The following is a 23,606-nucleotide window of genomic DNA, read 5'->3' on the forward strand; positions in this document are numbered from 1 at the left end:
ACTGACCACCATTACTCCTTAGAGTAAAGCCACTGGACTTTCCAGACCTCTCTCCTCTTTAAAAACAGAGAGAACACTGTGCCATCTGTGAGTGGGTATGTTCCCTTCCCTACTCTGCGGGTATGTATTTATGCTAACACCAAGATCTCGGTGACATGAGAGCCAGGCACCTGTGTGAAGCAGAAAATGCGGTCTCAAGCCATCCCAGTAAGAAACAACCCAATACAGCGTGGAAATTGAGGAACAGCAAAGCAGAGATTTTTTTTAGAGTCCAGAAAAAACTGTGGCAAGTAGTCGTGTTACTATTCTTGCATTTGTTGCCACAGAACATGTTGACGGATACCCTGATGGGAAAGTCTACTCTGTAAGAATGGAATTTAGAAAGTTCAAAACCAACTCTGTGTTGTTAGCACCCTGAACTATGGCAGCTGACTGCCCATTAGACATTCCTGCCTACAGACATACGGCCCAAGACAACATGGACAGGAAGTGCCTCGCATGCTTTAAAGAAACAGTTTCTTTTTCTCATTAATGAATCTAAGGCAGAAGAGAGTCAGACTCTTTTCTTGGATGGTACCTCAGAAATTAAGCATTTAAGAATCTTACCTCCCCTTCATCAGTAAATGTTATCTTCTTATTCACTTTAAAATTTCTCTTCATTACTTTTTTGGCTTCTGCAACCTTGGTCACTTTTTTCTTGACACTGGATTTCGAAGGTTCTTTTTTCTGTATGAAAATGTACAAAAAACAAAGATGATTAGTTAAATGGCTGCTTTAGATCAGCAATTTAACTCTTAAATACACTTTCCAAAATTAAATGTATTTACTCTTCACTGGCTAATAAGCAGGACCAAAAATACTATCCAGAAAATAAAGTTATTAGATTTTTTAACTAGTAGTACCCCCAGTGCTAAAGGGGCTTAAATCTAAACAAGATAAACAGTATAAGTAACCTTTAAAATTTCTTCTATTACTATAACTATGCTACGCTGAGAATGTTGAGGCACTAGAAGCTATGTGATAAAGTGACAAATGGACATTCAAGATAAATAAAGCTACCTTGCAGCTATAACACAGAGCACATTTTAGAAATAGCTTTAATTCCAAGGGCAAACTTAAATTTTCAGAATAGGAAAATGTTTATCTGGAAACTTCAAAAGAGTCCTGTAAACAAATACTGAACTTTAACAAATGACAGGCAAGCTCAAGCATATGGAAGAAAGTATAATGATGTTGGCAACTTATTCTGAAATGCATTACACACTTAAAAGGGTGACGAATGGATAGATGGAGAATTACATGGTAAAAGGTTAACTGTAGAATATGAGTGGTGGATATTCTGGTGTCCAAAAGTACACTTCTTTCAACCTTTCTTATGTTAGAAATTTTTCATAATAAAATACAAATGCTTGGTCCCAGGAACAAGAGAAAAAGTCACAAAGCAAAAATACCAAATACTATCAGAACAGAAAAGTGGTCAGCCAGAAAACAAACCCTACAGAGTGGAACCTTGAAATGATCCAGGTCCACATCAATGCTCTACGGAAAACCATGAAACTACTGAAATCATGTCACAAAATGTGGGGGTTTTGCATCTTTATGGATTGTTATGGATTCTTTTTTTTTTTTTTTAAAGATTTTATTTATTTGAGAGCAAGTCAATGAGCGAGTGAGAGAGAATGAGAGTATGAATGGGGTAAAGGGCAGAGGGAGAAGCAGACTGCCCACTGAGCAGAAAGCCCGATGCAGGACTCAATCCCAGGACGCTGGCATCATGACCTGAGCTGAAGGCAGTCACTTAAACTGACTGAGCCACCCAGGCCCCCAGTTTATCACGGATTCTAAAAGGGAGTTGTGATCTCTCCCTATCAAAAAAAGAAAAAAGAAGAAAAAAAATTTTTTTTTGGAGAGTTTGCTTGTCTGAGGGAAGCCATAGAAAGGAAGAACAGAAATTCCAACATGGGTGAGAAGACACGTTTATCTTATTTTATTGATAGGTTGTGGCTTTGCTCTAATACTCGGAAATTATTCTTCAGTCATTCAAATATGCACTAGAGTGTCATCTGTGTACAAGACACCGTAGAGCATACTGAGACCCCCAGCAAGGAAAGGGAAAGCCTCCCGGAACCTAACTGTATTGAAAAAAAAGACTTAAACCAGTGGAAAATATTAAGTATTAAATCATAAATGTATTATGCGCTTAGAAAAAATATACAAGATGAATAAATTCTATGTAATATGGTACCTGCCCTAGCTAGTCTAGGCTAAGGAGAGGAAGTTAAGGAAAATCTCCTTTTGAGGGACAAATGTTTGAAATGAGTGGCAAACACCCCGACGCCACTACTACCTTTTAGGTGTCTAATTATGGTGGATTTCACATATGTTTTAAGAGAGGCTTTAGCTTAGTTCGATGTCACTCCATAAAATAATAACTTTAACAGGTAATACATGCTCATTTATTTTGTAAAGGATATTCATGTCCTATGAATTCATGTCTTATTCATGTTACAAAGTTCCCATTCATGTCTTCTTCCACCACATGTTTACCTCCCAAGAAAGAAACAGTGTTAATAGCTTTTTCTATATCCTTTCCAGAAACAGGCATTCAAATATATATGAAGAAACCAAGATACTAAAAGAGCAATCCCTGCCATCAGAGGCCTTGTATACAGAGCTTCATATAAATGTGCATCTAGTTACCCAGGATAAATTTCTAAAAGCTAAAGCACTCAGTCAAAAATTATATGCATTTAAATATCAAAAGATATTTCCAAATAACCCTCCTGAGAAGTTACACAAAATTTAATATTTCCAACAGAATTTGAGAGTGATTCTCCACATCAAAAAATAGATAATATTTATGTTTGTCAGATGAAAAAATAATGTCTCAGGGAGGTTTTAATTTGACTTGTATTGTTTTAAGCATAGCAAAACATCTTTTCAAAGGCATTTTTCTCCCTATGAACATGTATATTCTTTACCAGCATTTTTAATGAATTCCTGGCATTTTACTTATTAATTTGTGAAATCTTTTCATTTGTTAAAAATGTGTCAATATTTTCTCCCACTGTTTTGTTTATGTTTAGACTTTTGCCATACATAAGAATATTTTGTTGTTTTGCTTTGTTTTGTTTTTTGTTAAACATGTATTTTTACTCTTTATGTAATCAATTTTTTAAAATAATGAAATTTTCTGGATTTTTTTTTGGTACCATACTTATAATATTCTTCCCACAAAAAGACTTTTCAAAAGTGAATTTAACTCTTTAAAATGCAGATTTCTGGGCGCCTGGGTGGCTCAGTGGGTTAAGCCGCTGCCTTCGGCTCAGGTCATGATCTCAGGGTCCTGGGATCGAGTCCCGCATCGGGCTCTCTGCTCAGCAGGGAGCCTGCTTCCTTCTCTCTCTCTCTGCCTGCCTCTCAGTGTACTTGTAATTTCTCTCTGTCAAATAAATAAATAAAATCTTTTTTAAAATAAATAAATAAAAATAAAATGCAGATTTCATTTTTTCCTGAAAGTTTCAACACTGGCTCTGGGATAAGGGGGAAGTGCTCATTAGTACTTCAAATTTCTGCTCATTAAACAATGGAAAATATCAAGTATCTTATTATTAAGACAAAGTTTATATTTTGGCTACATAACTTTGTATTATTGGTACAAGAATGAAATCTGCAGCCAGCCAAGAGTTTAATGAAAGATTTCCTGACAAGATGTAAAACAATGGCAGAAAAATGCAGTTTTCATTTTCATCTGCACTTCTTGCACAAAATGTATGTTAGTCTTCAGAATAAAGTGCTAAAAGGAAAATATCAGAGAATACAAAAGTGATGAAGCATTAAGTTATTTTCAAGGTCTTGCAATAGCTGTAGGAGGTTGCCACAAATAACTTGGACAATAAAAGAACAAGAACTGTGGCTAAAAGCAATGGTTTGTAGCAGAAGGTCTGTGCTAACACGGGCTACAAGAAGATTCAAAATATAATCAATGGGAAAAAAAACCTACTTTAATATAAGCATTACTACTATACGTCCTAGAGGGTACAATAAGTATATCGCTGCAAAAATAAAAACGGAAAACAGAACCATAAGGAGATGAAAGTCAGAATTAAAAGAAAAGACAGTCTAAAGAAATTAGAGGTTAATGTTTCCTTAAAGTAGTCCCCATATGTATCACAGAATAATTAATGGTTTACAAAAGAAACGGTATTTTAAGTGAAAGAGACTGGGGAGCCTGGGTGGCTCAGTCAGAAACCTGCCTCTTGGTTTTGGCTCAGGTCATGATCTCAGGGTCCTGAGATCTAGTCCCATGTTGTCTCCTGTGCTCAGCAGGAGTCTGCTTGAAACCTCTCTTCCTCTGCCACTCTACCCTTAGGTGCAAGGATGAGCACACGTGAGTACACTCACCCCCTCTGAAATAAATATATGATAAATAAATAAATGTAAAGAAAACCAACTAAATAAAGAACTGTCAACCCTATTGAAGACCTTTCAGATTACCTGTTACAACCTATTTCATTGCAAGCATTTTCCCCCACTGAGGAGAGAGCCCAATGCAGGACTCTTGATTTCCACTGCCTAAATCACCATACCCTAGAACTCAAGATTTAAAAAACAAAACAAACATATGCTAGGTAAGCATAATTCCTTCACCATCCTAAAGTTCCCGAACTATGATAATTATAGTATTTTACAGTATTAATGAAGGATGCACTACTTGACATTTTATTTGAAAGCCAACTACAAAATCTTTTCTTAAGAAAAAAACTTCTTTCTGTGAAGTGTGTAAACCTGGCAATTCACAGACCTGTACCCCTGGGGCTAATAATACATTATATGTTAATAAAAAAATAAAAAATTATTAAAAAAAAGAAAGAAACCTCCTTGATGATTAGGGATGATGAGCACCTTTTCTTGTACCTATTGACCATTTATTTGTACCTCTTCTTTGGAAAAGAGTCTATTATGCTCACTTCAGCAGCACATATAGAAAAAAAAAAGAGTCTATTCAGGTCCTTTGTCCATTTTTTAATTGGATTATTTGGGGTTTTTTGCATTGGAGTTTCCTATATATAGCTCAGAAATCCCTTATTCAATATATGGTTTGTTAATATTTTCTCCCATTCCACGGGCTGCCTTTTTGTTTCCTTTGCTGTACAGAAGCTTTTCAATCTAAGATAGTCTATTTATTTCAGCTTTTGTTGCCTGTTCTTACAGGGTCTTATTCAAAAGATCACTGCCAAGACCAAAGTCAAGGAGCTTTTTCTCTGTGCTTTTTTCTAGGAATTTTAATCATCAGAGAAATAAATCAAGACCACAGTGAGACAGCACTTCACACTCATTAAGAGAGTTATCATCAAGAAAACCAAAGGTAACAAGTGTTGGGGAGGGTGTGGAGGACAGGGAACCCTTGTGCAATGTTGGTGGGCATGTGAACTGGCCCAGCAACAGTGGAGAACAGAATGGAAGTTCCTCAAAAAATTAAAAGTACCATATGATCCAACAATACCACTCACTCCAGTGTATATATCTAAAGAAACCAAAAGCAGTTTCTAAAGGAGATATCTGCATTTCCATATTCACTGCAGCATTACTCACAATAGCCAAGACATGAAAACAATCTTAAGTAACTCTCAAAGGATAAATTAAGAAAACGTGGTATATAAATACCATGGCATATTCTGAGCCATGAGAAAGAATGGAAACCTGTCATTTGGTGACAATATGGATGAATCTGGAGGGCATTATGTTAAGTGGAATAAGTCAGACAGAGACGGACACATACAGTATCACATGTGATATATTTAAAGAGAAAAGGAGGGGGCTACTTTCATAGAAACATAGAATGGTAGTTGCCAAGGGCTGGGAAGAGGGAGAAACTGTGAGATGTAAGTTAACAGGGTACAAATTTTCCATTATAAGATGAATAAGCTGAGGATCTCATGTATAGCACAGTGACTGTAGTTAATAATACTGTACCATAAACTTGAAATTTGCTGAGAGTACACTGCAAGCAACATCACAGACACAAAAAAGTTAACTGTGAGGTGATGGATGCATTATCTCAATCTTGGCGGTCATTTCACACTGTCCCTACAAACAAAATCACATCCTATACTTTACATACTGTCTTACTTATCAATTATTTCTCAACAAAGCTAGAGAGAAAAAAGAAAGAAAACTACCACCACCAGTAAGTAGAAAAGGTATGTTTGTGAAATCTTTGCACAAACTAGTATATTAAAATTAAGAGCCACCTAAAGGGTGGAAAGATTCCATTTTGCAAGAAGGGAAAAGGTCTGGAGACTGGTTGTCCAACTAGAGCAAGGGGCTTAACTCTGCTGAACTCTATACTTCGAGGTTCAGGTGGTGATACATTCTACACTTTAAGTATTTTACTAAAATTAAAAATAAAGAGCCACCTAGAATATAACTGGACTTCTGTTTAAAGTGTTGTTCCAGAGGTATGTGGGTAGCTCAGTTGGTTGAGCATCCCTGATTTCCGCTCAGCTCGTGATCTCCGGGTTGTGGGATTCAGCCCTGCATTTGGCTCTGTGCTCAGTGCAGAGTCTGCTAGAGATTGTCTCCCTCTTCCTCTTCTTCTTCTCCTCCCCCTACTTGTGTGCTCGCTCGCTCTTGCTCTCTCTCAAATAAATAAATAAATAAATAAAATCTTTTTAAAATACATAAATAAAAATAGATAAAATGTTGTTATAGCAACAGTTTCTCTTTTCAGAGATCCTGCACGAAATATAACGGTAAGACAAAGTGGTAGTCCTATAATTACACAGTGGCCGGAGCAGGGGTACTGGGGTGGGCCATGCAAGGGGCAAGAAGAACACAAGAGACCTTCAAATGCAGATCACCTAAGAGAATATGAAATGCAAGTGCTTATAAATTATAAATAATGGAAATAATCTTATAAAGCCGTCTAATCAACCTCATAGGATTTTTCTTTTTCCAAAAAGGCCACATTTACCAATCTCACTGTTTAAAGTTTAATAGAAGGCAAGCTACAATAAACCTTGGTAATATGCATAAATTTGGTCATAATGATAAAAATAGAAAATGAAAGAGTTGGAGAGAATGACTGAGAGCTAGTGCCCTTCTACCCAAGCCCCAATACACACCACCTCTGCAGTGGAATGTGTTAAAGAGGCCTGTTAATGGACTTTGTATGTACTTTTGCCCCCATTACAGTAAGACATAGTCATCATTTGTGTTCCTGTTTTCTTTTTCCTAATAGACTGTAATCTCCACGAGGGTTAAGACCATTTGTATTAAAATTCGTGTCCCCAAGGCATCACAGAGAGGTTGGCACACAGGAAACATTCAGTATGTTATTTCTTGAAAGAAGAATTAGTGAATAAATTCTCAATGGAATAAAGCATTACTTCATTTACTGCTCATAACAACTACAAGTCCAATCTGGTCCCTGATCATTTTTTAATTAGAAAACCAAAGCTTAGATAAATTCAGCAATTTGTTCAATGGTGCACAATTTAAATCAAAGGGCACTTGACTTTGTTGTTCACAATGCTTAGTTGATTTTTGTTCAAACTGTCTTAGGTTACAGCATCATAATTTGACTCAGTATATGTCTTTTACATTTCTATCAACTTTAAAAGAATGTTTGAAAATTGCTATTCTAAGAAACTTATACTTTTTCCAACTTTCCAGTTCATAGCCCACTAAGAAACATTTCTTTCAGATTCTAATTTCTGATAAAGTATTTGTACTGGTTTTTAAAGTAACTGTTTTCACATTCAAATATAAATGTTAGATACTGAACATGTGATTTAAATCACAAGGCCCCAACCCTAATGCCTTTCTGATAAGAATCACGGCTGTAAATAATATTTATCTGTGTATGATACTTGTCTCATTACCTGATATTGATACTTCATAAATTATATCTAAAAGACAGCCTAAAGGCCCATTCTAGAAATCCTTCCCCATTTTTTATATTTTATAAATAATGTATGTTTATTTCAAACACAAAATCCTATAGATGAAAGCTCATATATCCTTTCAAAGTTCTTCACATTTCAAAGCTAGATTAGTCCTTCTGATTACATTAAGACACAAACCATAAGTAAATGTTAATCTCTCTCTATTCTGTATGGTCAATAAGACCAGGGACTACTATCTTCTTTATAGTCTGTGAACTGCATTTCTAATGTATAAAGTGATGAAAATGGTTAATGAATATTATAATATATTAAGAAATATGACAACATACTTATTACAAAATATTCTGATTCTTTTAAAAATCACCTTAACAAGTCAACATAAACAGGAAAGCAGACAACTGAAAATTGCTCTTTTTTTCCCCACCAGACCAAAAACTACATAGATATATAGTGATCTCAGCTTTGTGTGGACTTCCCTCCTTCTGCTTATGGGATCACAAGGCACAAGCATTCCATACAGCTTTTGATTAATAGATTCCTCCCCTTCCGGATACCTACTTTCCTGAATCCACAGGCTTAATCTGGGATACTTTCCAGAAGATGCTCTTACCCTAATAAACTCTTCTGAGAGTGTGTGCCTGCCACCTTAACTACTGAATGCTTTCAGAAAAATAAGTTTCTGATATATCTCCAATATAGTTTCTAGTTTCCTCAATTCCTTCTCTTACTCTTCACATACAAGTTCTTTTACCAAAACCTCAAACAGTGGTGTTGGTTTTTTTTCCTTCAAAATATTTGCCTTCCTCAACAATGTCAGAATTAACAAAATTTTCCTTTATTTTAAAAAGCCTCTTCATAGCACTTCAGTCTAACAATTCTTTAAATCTGTCATTGCCTCCAATTAGTGTAGATAAGATTTTTGCTTATTTCCTTACCTCAAACCTCATCCCTGACCTTCATGGCCAGCCAGAGCCATCACTGTCTTTGTCTTATTTACTATCTTAAATGCTTTCATCTACCTTTTTGAACATATTTATCCTGCTGGAACACATAAAGATTAGTTTCTTATTTCTCTTTCACTACCTGAGGAAATCTTCTTTAGTTCACTGAAATTGTCCAAGCTATTTACTATTTTGTTTTGCTAGCCAGGAAATATAAATTATTTGCTCCACACCATATCCCTCTCCCCAAAAACCCCAAATAAATTTAAAAAAAGGGGGAGGGAAGCCACCACAGATGTGAAATCTCAGATGCTTCCTGTTCTTTAACAAAATTATGGAACCAGTCATATTTTGCCCTAGGAATCCAATTTTTAACCTGCCACTTTTAATAAATATTTCTGTATTAGGAAGCAGGCAGCTGGAAGCAATTTAGAGAAACAGGGCCTGAGACACACTTTTCCCCTCTTCTAGACTTCAAAAAATGACAGTATGGATTTCATTTCTAACTTGTGTCCAAATTGGTATATGAATTTCTGTTGTATCCTACAACTTTTGAAATTCTTCTATAACTTAGAAATATTATAAGCTGTATACAAAAAAACCCAGTAGTATTCAAAACAAAAGCTAACTTGTATACAAGGCCATCCAGTTAACAGAATTAAGGAGGCAGAAATGGTGGTAATGAAGGAAGTAAAAAGACTGGTCAGCATCTATGCACTACTTCAAGGCAGGATGACCATAACACTTCTACTTGGGGGAGCACCTGAATGGTTTTCACCTCTACCATCTTCCTCACAAGTGATAGCAGAGACTCAGCAAGAAGGTACCAATAGCTAATCTATTTGGAATTTGTTTGAACAAAATAAAATAGCATCAAAGTAACACTCGACAAAATTTAGTTACAGGTTTAATTGAGAATTCTATAGTTGGCTCCAGTACCTACAATATTAACAAATTACTTGGCAATCTGGTTAGTGTAATCTAAAGCAGACTTTCTGAAAATTCATTCACCGTGAAAGTCTAACAAACACAGGCCATATAATACTACTTATTCAGCAAACCACCAATTTTAAACATTACACACAAACTCATGCATCTATACTCTAAATAACAGAAAGAGAATCTCTCTTAGGATTTAAACCCTTATCAAAGAACTAAAATAACAGAACTAAGATATATACTAAACTCCAATTGGGCTTGGTACCTGGTTCAGTGAGCCATTTCTGACACACTATGGCAAGACATTCATGAGATGCTAATGAAGACCTCTGAGCACCCCCAGACAAAGCAATCACTGCTACTTGTTATACATGGTTCCAGTGTCTGGTGTTCTCCTACACTGACTGACATTAGTAAATCACAAGACATGCATGGGATATATCTTAACTAAAAGAGAAATAACAAGTATCATTACTACCCCCAGTCTAAGCCATGTGCACAACTCCATGCACAGTAAAATGTCCAAGATCTGCCTTCCGTTGTGTATGAATGTTAGCTAAGCAAAAAATACCAAATGAACAAAGGCCAGCCCACTGACCATGTTTCATCAAAACGTGCTTGGATGCTGTCTAATTATTTAAAACCGGATATTCTTAAAAATACACCATTTATAAAATGGCCTGCAAAGCCACATAATGGTGATAAAAGACATTGGCATTATTAAGTACAGAATGTGGAAGGATGAACGGGCCCTCCAAGATCACCCAGAGACACAAGCAGCAGGTGTATACACACAGAAGAGGATTTCAAGCTCACAGGGCCAATGACGGTGAAGTTAGGGCAAGAACTCTGTGTCCCCCAGGATACTACCCTGTGCTCTTACCGTGACACTGCACACAGCAAGAATACCTTAGAAGCACCTCCTCCGACAATCACAATTTTCCTAAAAAATTCTCACGAGACTCCATAAAACTGAAATCAAGAACTGATGGATAGCAAATGTTTGCTTTAAAATGAAAAGAATCCTTCAAGGAATGCATTTTAAAAGTGTTAAGGGCACCTGGGTGGCTCAGTGGATTAAAGCCTCTGCCTTCAGCTCGGGTCCTGGGATCAGGCCCCACATTGGGCTCTCTGCTCATCAGGGATCCTGCTTTCCTTCCTCTCTCTCTGCCCACCTTTCTGCCTACTTGTGATCTCTCTGTCAAATAAATAAATTAAATATTTAAAAAATAAATAAATAAAAGTGTTCTTTCTGCTTTCATGGAAGGACCATAGATAGGACTACTAAACCTGACCTCTAATATTCTTAAACCTCAAAAGCATAGCATATATACCAAAAGTATTCTTTTTTTTTTAATATTTTATTTATTTATTTGACAGAGAGAAATCACAAGTAGATGGAGAGGCAGGCAGAGAGAGAGAGAGGGGAAGCAGGCTCCCCGCTGAGCAGAGAGCCCGATGCGGGACTCGATCCCAGGACCCCGAGATCATGACCTGAGCCGAAGGCAGCGGCTTAACCCACTGAGCCACCCAGGCGCCCAACCAAAAGTATTCTGTTCCCCAAAGCTCTATCCTATCCTTTTATTTCCTGGCAAACTGCATGCTAAGCGTGCAGTGATTAATACAATTTCCATCTGCCCTCCTTGGCACTTAAACATTAAAAACAAACTTTGACAGCTATTAGAAATTGTTGACAGATGACCGCTCGTTAATTTTTCTCCCATCTTAGAATTAGTCCTTGCCATTTTGTTAGGAAATTTATAGCACTAAAATGTAATATTCTGAATTACAACCTAACAAAACTACTATAAGTCACAATTCCCAAATTAAAATGAAATCTTTGCTAGTCTCTAAACTTGGTATGCTACCTAGCTAATCATTTTTTTAACCACTCTCCTCCCTACTGTCCCATCCAGAGACTAGAAAATGCAGGAGTTATCCATATGCTTGAAATTCTCCCCCAAATAGCAAAATTAGGTTAATTAAGATATGATACTGGCTATCTTTGAGAAACTTTTCTCATTCTCTACCCTCAGCCTTTTGGTAACGTCTCTTACGACACTTTTATTGTCGTATTCCAATTGTTAAGAGATTCTTCCACTTCTATTTTACCATCTTAGGCACTCAACTCCCTGAGGATATGGACTTCATCTTACCTTTTAATTTCTAGAGTAAGTGCCCATACTGTGCCTGAACAAATCGGTAATTATTTGGGAAGCTGAGCTGAGCCTGAGCAAATCGAGGCAATTTTCATTGGGAGCAACACTGACCCAAGGACTCTGAAATGCATTCTTCAGTTAGCTATTGTGACATCAGCTTGCTTAAACAGCGTAGAAATTAAACAACACATTTCACTTTCAATTTGATACTTACTTGTTGAGAAACAAATAACTGGGCAATAATAATAATAATAATGTATTCTGTGACACAAGCAGAACAGTCTGAAAACAATGTCAGGAGTCACTCCGGGTGCCCACTCCCCACTTCTCCCAGCATAACAGGCTGTGAGCACACTCAGCTTCTAAAAGGACCATGGCTTCTTCCCTTTGCAGGCAACTTCCCTCCGCCCCAGGTCTCCACATGCTAGACCAATGCATTTCTCAGATGATTGCAAGCACCCACAACTACACTCTCCAGTTCTCAAGCAGTTTGGGTGACTCCTCACTGATGAGGTTGACCTACTACTTCTTTGACAAGGGAGAATAACAGAAGATAGCAAACTCTCAGTGGAATAAACATCTATGCTTTCTATTAAGCAGACTGCTAAAACCCAGGCACCCTCTATGTGAAATAAGAAGAGGGGAAATTCCAGCCTTACTTCTTCTCCCCATAAAACATTACTTTCCCAACAAAGCCTATTCCTTAATCCATGCCACAATGGTATGAAATATGTCCTACACTCCAATACATGACAATCCAGATGGTTTACCTGGCATATCAGAAGATCACTGAAATTTCCTTTGAGAAGTATATGGAACAGTAAATGGTGATGCCAAGTGCTAGACAGCATGCCAGAGGTTTATATATTATTTACTGGTCACAACCACTCTGTTGAGGTATTGCTTACATCTTAAAGGTGATAAACTGACAGTAAAGTAAGTTAAGCAATTACCCAACTTGAAACAATGGACCTAAGCTCTCAACTTATGTCACTCTAAGAAAAAGACCATTAGTAATTGCATACAGAGTTGAAATAAAGTTGGAGGAAAAATTAGAAAGGCAATAAGAAGTCTGTGACAAGATTCAGGGAAGACTATGGGACCAAAGAGACAGCATGTAAGCACAAAGCAGGAGGAAAGGACAGCTTGCAGAGGTTAAGACAGTCGGGGTAATGAAAGGAGACAATCTGAAAACAAAATCACAAGAAAGGAACAAAGGAGAGTTAGAGCACTGTGAAAGCAAATTCCTCTCACAATTAGTGATGTGTCGCAAAAAAACTTTGCACCGTACTGCCAAACCAATTTTCCCCTGACAGACACCTAACCAAACCATTAACTCTAAATGGGAAAAACCAAATGATTAAACTGAAACAGAAAACTCCGAGAATTTCTTACCCAGCCATTGACAGGATGCATAATAATGGCCATCCATGTCCCTAGTATTTTCCCATTACACCTAAAGAATGTCTAAGACATTAGGATAGGAGTGGTAAGTCCAAAAGAAAAGCCTGTACTGGAACTTGAAATGAATCTTTGGGACTCCGTGTGGTTCGAGTTAATAAGCTTCCTCTGGCCAACACTATTTACAACATATTCTGCACTATTTCTTCCCCCAAACAGTTCAGTTATTTAAACCATGTAATTATTTGAAGGATTTGGCAAAGTCATAATAAATAAAAGGATTAAGTAACATGATGATCTTAATTAAAAAATTTACATCAAACTAATTGTGAATATGTTCGACTTCAATCATATCAAGTAAACAGGTTGAACTGATGGGAACTGTCTCTATTAAAATGCAATTAATCTTCCACCAGTGCATTGAGATTTCCAGAGTTACAATATCATGAAACTCACCAATAATTGGCCTCATTAATTCTGAATCCAAAATTCTGGATGTCAAAATTTCCTTTAAAAGGCCACAAACTAGTGGCATCTGGGTGGCTCAGTTGTTAGGCATCTGCCTTCTACTCAGGTCATGTTCCCAGGGTCCTGGGATCGAGCCCCACGTCAGACATCTGCTTGGTGGGAAGCCTGCTTCTCCCTCTCCCTCTTCCCTTGCTTGTGTTCCTTCTCTTGTTGTGTCTCTCTATCATATAAAATCCTTAAAAAAAAAAAAAATAAATAAAAGGCCACAAACTAGGGACGCCTGGGTGGCCCAGTCGTTAAGCGTCTGCCTTCAGCTCAAGTCATGATCCCAGGGTCCTGGGATTGAGCCCCACACGGGGCTCCCTGCTCAGCGAGGCTGCTTCTCCCTCTCTCTCTGCCTGCTACTCCCCCTGCTGTGCTCTCTGTCAAATAAAAAAATAAAACCTTGAAAAAATAAAAATAAAAGGCTACAAACTTCACAGAATGATCTGATCAAAACAGTACTATTATCAGCTATTTATTTGAGCATCTACAGGAAGCCTCATTTGACTAAAGGCAAGGTATCTGGTTAATTTTCAACCTGGTTTGGAATGAGCTACCCATTTTAATGAGTAAACTCTCTCTCACTGCTGTTAGAAAAGAGCTGTACATTGATAATCACGTTAAAACAGCTCTACCTTACTCAGAGACACCTGTATGTACATTAGGAGGTGAGAAGACGGAGAGAAGGAGGAAATATGGACTCGCGAATCTTACCAGTCATTTCCAGAGAGCTGCTTTCCCTGAACCTCGTGCTGGCATCACCTCTCCAGTTTCCTTTAAGGATGGGTATCAAAATTTCCATATAAAATTCATTTTGTGTCTTGTAGGATAGTTGTTGAAATGCAAGAAAAAGCTATGCTTCTCTGGAGTAGAAAAATGTTTGCTCCTTATGGAAAACGTGTTCTTTTTGTTTTGGCAGTTAAGACCTCAGAGCCAAACTCTTGATTCATATTTAAGAAACATGTAAAACCCCACATGACCAAATTTCCAGCAGTCATTTCTATTCTATCTATATTTTACATGCCTGATGTTTTCTATTTTGTTAAATCTAGAAGTATTTTTTAAGCTACTTCTAATTCCTTGTGGGATTAGGAGGATAAAATAAAGGCGGCTCAGTCATTTAATTCAACAAATACTGGGTACCTGCTATACTCCACATCCTACCCTAGGCCCTTAGGATATACAGAGGTTGCATTCCAGAGAGAAAAATACACACACACACACACACAACATGTCAAGGAGCTTTAAACACTAGGAACAAAGGCAGAGTGAGGGGCTAAGAAGTAAATGGGTAGAACAGAGAAATTTTAGTTAGAGGGACTCTCTGAAGAGACACTAAAGCAGAGATCTAAATGATGTGAAAAAAGTCATCGATGATCTAGGTAAGAATTCCAGGTAGAGGAGGGGCACCTGGGTAGAGCAGTCAGTTAAGTTTCTGCCACTTGGTTTAGGCTCAGGCCCTGATCTTAGGGATGTGAGATCAAACCCCCTGTTGGGCTCCATGCTCAGCTCAGAGTCTGCCTAAGACTCTCTCTCCCTCTTCCCCTCCACTTCACTTTCTCCCTGTCTCTGTCTCTCTCCCTCAAGTAAATAAAAAAGAAAAAATAGCTTTAAAAAAAAAACAAAGAAAGAAAGAAAGGAAATCTAGGTAGAGTAAAGAGTAAGCACCAAAAGCCTCCAAGTATAAATGAGTTTGTTTTCAAGAAACAAAAAAATTCAGGGTGACCAGACAAGAGAGAGCAAGGTAGAGACTGGTAGAAGTAGTCAGAGACACAGGAAGATTCTGGATTACATAAGGCCTTGTAGAACACACTAAGAGGTTTGATTTTACCCTGAATATGAGGAGGAATACAAGTTTTGAACAAGAAACATGTCATAATTTGGGGTTTTTTTTCCTTGCTATAAGGATACTAGATATTATATATACTCAAGTATTTTCAACATTAATAAAGAAGAAAATACATGTACTTTTGGCTGTTTGTTTCTAAAAACATATCATTAATTTTATACCAATTTAAGAATCACTTGGGAACTCTGTTCATAAACAGAGCAAGTACTTGTTCATGCCATTTTTAATTGTTTTTTAAAGATTTTATTTATTTATTTGACAGAGATCACAAGCAGGCAGAGAGGCAGGCAGAGAGAGGGGGAAGCAGGCTTCCCGCTGAGCAGAGAGCCCGATGTGGGGCTCAATCCTAGGACCCTGGGATCATGACCTGAGCCGAAGGCAGAGGCTTTAACCTGCTAAGCCACCCAGGCATCCCTCATGCCATTTTTTAATGATGGTCTTTTTATTACAATTTCAGAAATCTTCATTTTACATCTTTTCACACATGCCTCAATTAATTTGGTCTACAGTCACCGAAGAACATATACAAGTAGATAAAGGGTGGTAATATCTAAAAATAACAAAAATGCAACACACTGTTGTCTTATAAATCAATGCAAGTAACAAGCTGACATGTCTACCTCATCAAAAATCTATATAGTACTCACATTCTCTTCCAAGTGCTATGAAAAGGAAGATTTAGTAAATTTACTTTTGAAAGATAAAAATCTATTACCAACAAAGATAGCTAATTAATATTGGCTACTTATGGTATGAAACATAGCAAGATTTGATGGTCTCTGTGGCAAAAATTAAGCCTATTTCAAAGGCAGAGTATCAGTGTATTAATGATTTGTTTAACAAACCTGGAAAGGTAGCTGGATTTTTTTAATGTCTTATTTATTGATTTTGTTGCCCATTCCACAATTATATCTAGTGTGTTAGAAAAAACCTCTTGCAACAGGGAAATTAATAAGCAGTTTGGTTGCAGGCCTTAAATGCAAAATGACAGACAATTCCTAGGAGAAAAACAGGAGCACAGGGGCGCCTGGGTGGCTCAATGGGTTAAGCCTCTGCCTTCAGCTCAGGTCATGATCTCAGGGTCCTGGGACAGAGCACCACATTGGGCTTTATGCTCAACAGGGAGCCTGCTTCCCCCTCTCTCTCTGCCTGCCTCTCTGCCTACTTGTGATCTCTCTTCCTCTCTGTCAAATAAATAAATAAAATCTTTAAAAAACAAAACAAAAACAGGAGCACAGTAACATGCTTATGTATTAACTAGGACTGGTATGAAAAATTTTAGGACAAGTGAATATTAACAAAAAACATGAAGATCTTCAACAAACATATAGTTCGAATATATACAAAAAGAGTTTAGCAAACATGCAACAAAAATGGTCAGTTCGAGGGGCGCTTGGGTGGCTCAGTGGGTTAGGCCTCTGCCTTTGGCTTGGGTCATGATCTGAGGGTCCTGGGATCCAGCCCCGCATTGGGGCTGACAAGTCTGCTTGCTTTTTAACAAGTACCTGTAAATTAATATTAACAATAAGGCCGACATATTTTTTCCTTTGAGAAAAAATAGTACACAAATAGTTGCATTACAAAATAACATTTAAATTTCATTATGGGGTACATGTCAGATCATGGTAGAAGGTGGCAACTTTTTTTAGTTTGTCTCCTTTTTAAAATAAATCCTGAAGGAACCTGGGTGGCTTGGTCGGTTACGCCGCCAGCTCTGGATTTCAGCTCAGGTCATGATCTCAGGGTCATGAGACAACCTCATACCTGCCTTAGATTCTCTCTCTCCCTCGGCCCTTCCCTCCCCCCTCTCTCCCATTCTCTTTCTCTCTCACTCAAAATAAATAAATAAAATCTTTAAAAAATAATAAATAAATCCTAAAGAATGGGAGTAATTTCAGAGAAAATTCAAAAAGGAAGTAGCATGAGGGTCACTTTTCCAGAATATCCTTCCTCACACTTGCTTCATCCATTTAAAGTTCAAGTTCCATCTAAGCCATGAGGCCTTCTCCTACCCAGTCCAACATGCTGGTCTTTGATCAATTCCTACTGTACAATTTAGCACTTAACTTTATAAGGTCTTGTGTCATCTCCTGATTTTTACGCATACTACCTATGTCCACAATGTAACTGTGAAGTGTGACAGGCTGAAAGTGTATATTGCCACAGCCACCACCATCCCAACACAGACATGCTGCACTGGGCACCGGCTAAGGTCAATATACACCTACCCAGCATATCAAGTGGACCATCTACTGATCAAGTCAATAAAATCTAGTGATCTCCCCATAGGAGGAGAACAAAACAGACAAAAAGGTCTCCCTTGGAGAGTTTATGCTCCATTGGAGATAGACAAGAAATAACGACTAGAAGGTTTAAGTGCTACGGGGAAAGCATATATAACAGGGTAAAGGAGGAATGACAAGCGGGTGGTACGCATTTTGGGAGGGAGATGGAGGCCAGGGGTCAGTGGTTTGTTAAAATTCCCAGAGTGTCAAGCTATGCATTTATTTGTGTATGTGTACATCATTATAGAAAAAATTGAAAATTTAAAAAAGTACAGATTCCATGTAAAAATAATAGTTTACACTTAAGATAGGAGCCTGAATTTAGTCGAGTATCCTGATTTCAGAGACATGGCCCACATCAGTCAATTCTGAACAAAAAGTCAGCACAACTCCCAACACAATCTCTACTTCTCAATCAACCTCTCCCCACTCCACCCCCTCACCTCCCTCTCCCTCACACACCAGTCCTCCAAAACAAATTTATAAATCATCTATAAATACAATTGGGTACACTCCTACTCTTTCCCACAGAGGTTGTCATCACTGCTCTAATGAATCATGCTTTAAACAGTTCAAACAAATAATCCCAAATTTTTAAAAATCCTATGCATTCAAAAGAAAAGTCTATGAAAAGTAATCATCTCTACTCCCCCTCCTAGGGCCCTGAGTTCTGCCTAGTAGAATTTGCAAGTTCTACTGTATTACAAATAGAACAGATTTTTATCAATTAAGAAAGGAAACAAATACCCATCCATAATTAATCATGCCCTCCCTTGTGCCCATATCACTTTATTCATAACCTATTTTCATACTTACTATATCGTCCTATATCTTTTGGTTAAAATGTATACCTTTTGGTTAAATATCTTTCAGTTAAAATCTTATATTCAGACAGAATTTAACCTTACTCATCTCCTTCCAGATTAAGACCTGAATACATGGAGAACACTTAACAAACATTTATGGAAGACATATGGGAAAATGTATTCCAAGCTACCAAAAAACTTCTCAAACCAATCATAAAAGAAAGGCTACAAATAGCGTTGATGTTAGTTTAAAAAAACCAAAAACAAAAACCCCATTACAACTTCTTAAAAGTTATATTACCTATGTATTAAACCAACCAATTTTGGGGGCACCTAGCTGGCTCAGTTGGAAGAGCTTGTGACTTTTGATCTCTGGGTTGTGAGTTCGATCCCCACCTCGGGTATAGAGATTAGTTAAATAAATAAATTTTAAAAAATTTTTGAGACGCCTGCTATGCCAAAGAAGTGATATAACCTTTTAAATAACCTTAACCTTCGATCCCCACATCGGGTATAGAGATTACTTAAATAAATAAATTTTAAAAAAATTTTGAGACGCCTGCTATGCCAAAGAAGTGATATAACCTTAAATACCAGTTACCCAAAAGTAGAACAAATAAATACAAAGGAATTCCCTAACGTATTTTGGGGGTGCTTACTATGTACACCAAGCACCATGCCAGATACTGCTACATAAGAAAACAACTACCACCCAGCGGCTAATATGTGGAGGGTATGTACACTCAAATGAGTGTGGGGACTGAGCCACATCTGTATCTCCCATCCTTACACACTGCCAGGTACATGCAGTTTAGTGTTTATTGACTAAATCAAGCAAACGGAGACACAGCTCCTTCAGACCCCATTCTTCCATCCACTTACCCCCACCTTTACTGGTGTTCACTCATACCCTTTATTTCCTTCCTTCCACTGAAATCTGGAAGTGCTTCGCTTATTCTCATGGCTTACTCCATCTGCACTTCCAGGGTACGTATGCTCAAAAAGTCAACAAATACAACACCAGGGGGGTATTGGAGGCTGTTTGGATTCTCTTTACTACCTTCTTGCCATCAAAGTCAAACTACTTTTTCTTTTTTTCATTTTTTTAAAAGACTTTATTTATTTGACAGATAGGGAACACAAGCAGGGGGAGTGGGAACAGGAGAAGCCCACAATCCCAGGAATCTGATATCATGACCTGACCTGAGCCACCCAGATGTCCCAAAGTCAAACTACTTTTAAAAGTCTACCCCAAACATTTCTACATCTTCACCTTTTACTCACCTCTCAATCACTGAAATATGGCTTCTGCCTCCCACTACTCTAATGAAATCAGCGATATTGCTCAATAAATGTTTGTGAGTGAATACTTAAAGGAAATTTGAAATGGACTTTACTGGTTACTTAACAGTTCACCATTTTAACTATCTACCACAATATCACTCCAAGTTGCCCCTAACAATATTGTAACATCAATGCTAGGAAAAACAAGCATTTTTTTAAGGAAAAAAACGTGTTATTTTATATTACAGCTATTACAGACTGAAGTCAAACCCTTGTCTTTTCAATTTGGCCATCAGAAATACTAGACACAAACTTTTCACTCAACTGTAAAAACTACATACATGCCCTAATTGTAACCATACAGGCATTCTGTGTGTGTGTGTGTGTGTGTGTGTGAACGTGCACATGCTTGCCCTTGACATCTGTGTTCAGTGAGACAAATACATTCCCTTTACCAGAGTTTCACTTACTGCATTTTCTTCTCATTACCTTTCTCTGCCTCCCTTTCTGTCTCTCTTCTCTCTCTCTCTCTCTCTCTCTTTTTTTTTCCCCCAGAATGAGCCATGTCAAATCTTTTGCTGATGAGACATAAGCATGACTGACAGGACAGATGGATGGAGGGAGGGAGGGAAGGAGAGACAGGAAGATCTCTTTCAAAATGTAGCCTGGTACTCTTCCAACTGGTACATTGTCACTGGGATACTAACTAAAGATGGGAGCAACCTTCATAAGGATTACAGAGTACTGCCTTTCTGGTTCGCACAACAGGATTTACATATTCCCATGACAGAAAACGTCACTCCTATTTTCACAAAGCTGCTAGAGTATCTGTCTGCTTTTAGTAGGCGCAACAGTGTTGTATCACAAACTAAACTGTTGCTATACTTCTACAAAAGACTAACCTTAGAGTTATTAATATACCTGAAAAGGACAACACTGCAGAAAAATCATAGCAAAATCCCAAAACACCTACTAGACTCTGATACAGGCAGAATAACTCACCTATTATCTGAGAGAAGTGAGTAAGCCATCTGGATAGTTATGCAGTACAAACCAATCTTATTACCAAAAACTAAAAATGAAAATAAAACTAATTCTTTTGTTTAGACTAAAGATTAGGGTAAAGTTTGTACTTCATACATATTGCTTAGATAATACAAGTGTTTTTAATTCTACATATTAAATTCATAAAAGTAGGGAAGGTCTGTCAATACACAGTAAGTACCACTCTAAAGTGATAAAGGGAAATTCCTCCATTGGACCAAAAAAAAAATCACATGGGCCCTTGATTAGATTAAGTGGGTACCACAAAAAAAGTATTTGATTTTTATGTGGGCAAGGACTGTGTTTTTATAAAATTGACCATTAAATGCACAGAAACACGGCAGGATCCTCAGAAAAGCTGTTCAAAGAGTGTAGAAGGGTGAGCATCAACAGTTAAAAAAAAAATGTGGAACACTTGACAGATGATGAAAAATCCCATATGAGAATCCATTACAAACTAGAAGTGGTAAAACCAGAGAAAGACCAGTAGCTATCAATCACCACTTGCAACTGCTATTCTATAAGCAAAAGGCTTCCAACTATCCCTTCACCAGTGAAACTGGTAATTGTCCCAACTACTGAAGAGGGTATATGTATTCCTTTTCTACCTGGCTTCTGTGAAGAACCTGATAGGAATATATGCTACCTCAGTGGTGGTTTCTTTACAACCCAAGCCTAATGCTTAGCCTAGATTTAGATGAGATAACAGAAATCCATGTTCTCAAGAAAGAAATCTAAGAGGTTTCTTAAATTATGAGTCTACTAGAGTAGAGTATTAAAATGAAGCATACCCTCTTCATGGCAAAACTACAGTCCCCTAGAGTCCCAGTAAGTTCTTAGAGTTTTCTTCCTGACCATATAGTTATAGTCCAATGAGCTAATTAGATGATATAAAGATGCCCTTAATGCAAATGAAAGAATTGTATTTTCCTTTACAGAAAGGACCAAATATTGATAACACAATAAAACTCAGACCAAATGGCCTCCCTCTCAGAGAAACCTTTGCTGGCCACCATCTCTAAAGTGGCCTCTCCATAAAAGCTTTCTCCTAATTCCAGCACCCTGTGCACTACAGCTCCCAGTTTATTTCCTTTATAGCATGACCCTATACTCCATCTTGTTTACTTATTTACTATCTGTGCATCTACCTCTAACATAAGACAGCCTTAAAAATTAATTAGTTAATTAGTTAGTTAAAACAAAAATAAGGCGGCCTTGACCACTAGCACCCGGTTTACTGTTGATTTTCTGGCACTAGAGCAAAGGGTCTGACACCCAGTAAGCTGTCAATAGAGCTGAATAACTCAGCGAATGGAGGGATTGCCGGGACACCACACATTCTCCACACACACCATGCTCTCGCCCATGACTCTACCACAGTCTCAAATGGAATTCCAGAGAAAAAGATATATTCACTAAAGGCCCTTCCACCCTTTTTGTTGTTGTTCTCAATGGAAACTTTATGTATAAACAGAATTCTTTTTAAAGACCATGGCTTATTCCACAAATTTAACTCAAAACAAACAAGCAAACTCCAAGTATCACGTTTTTCTTCTTTCACTATTAAACTGGTCATGTGTATTTCTCAAGAATAAAAATATATTAGAAGTGTTAGTTTAATCCAGAAATATTGGAAATTAAATCAAATCATACTGGCATAAACAAACTGAGAAGCAAAGGCAAGACACTGAGAAATCTGATATCTCTGATTTTAATCTATACCCAAAATTAAAGGTCACTGCTCTAACTCATTAAATTCATGATGTCAACTCAGCAATGTAAAACAAGACCTAGTATTAAGTAGGAGTAAAGATAAGAAAAGATGAAAGCATTCAAAAGAAGCAAGTTCATTACCTACTTAAATAACTGTATAAATTATAGAAAAAAGAAACCTTAAAGTTCCTGTGGTATCTGAAAATATAGCACATGGCTAAGAATATGTATGCCCTCCCCAAAGTATCTTTCATACATGCTTAAACTATTCTCGTAATGAAACTCTTATTCAGCCTAAAAAGAAACTTATCTTTGATGCCTGTATTGCTTGCTACTTTAAACAAAAGCAACTAACTATATCAATAGTTTGACGACATATCAGATAAAGGGCTAGTATCCAAAATCTATAAAGAGCTTAGCAAACTCAACACCCAAAGAACAAATAATCCAATCCAGAAATGGGCAGAGGACATGAACAGACATTCCTGCAAAGAAGACATCCAGATGGCCAACAGACACATGAAAAAATGCTCCACATCACTCGGCATCAGGGAAATACAATTCAAAACCACAATGAGATACCACCTCACACCAGTCAGAATGGCTAAAATTAACAAGTCAGGAAATGACAGATGCTGGCAAGGATGTAGAGAAAGGGGACCCCTCATACACTGTTGGTGGGGATGCAAGCTGGTGCAACCACTCTGGAAAACAGCATGGAGGTTCCTCAACTTTTTGAGGAACCTCCATGCTGTTTTCCAGAGT

General features: G+C 37.5%; 1 protein-coding gene across 1 annotated transcript in view; it reads right to left on the reverse strand.

Moving 5' to 3' along the window:
• Positions 1-23,606, reverse strand: part of DDX10 (DEAD-box helicase 10) — a 289,033-nt gene that overhangs the window by 124,003 nt on the left and 141,424 nt on the right. The window contains exon 14 of the mRNA XM_059392880.1: positions 607-726. Within this exon, the coding sequence (XP_059248863.1) occupies positions 607-726 (120 nt within the window). The remainder of the gene's footprint in view (positions 1-606; positions 727-23,606) is intronic.

Source organism: Mustela nigripes, chromosome 1 (assembly GCF_022355385.1).
Source record: "Mustela nigripes isolate SB6536 chromosome 1, MUSNIG.SB6536, whole genome shotgun sequence".
In the NCBI taxonomy this organism is placed as follows: domain Eukaryota; kingdom Metazoa; phylum Chordata; class Mammalia; order Carnivora; family Mustelidae; genus Mustela; species Mustela nigripes.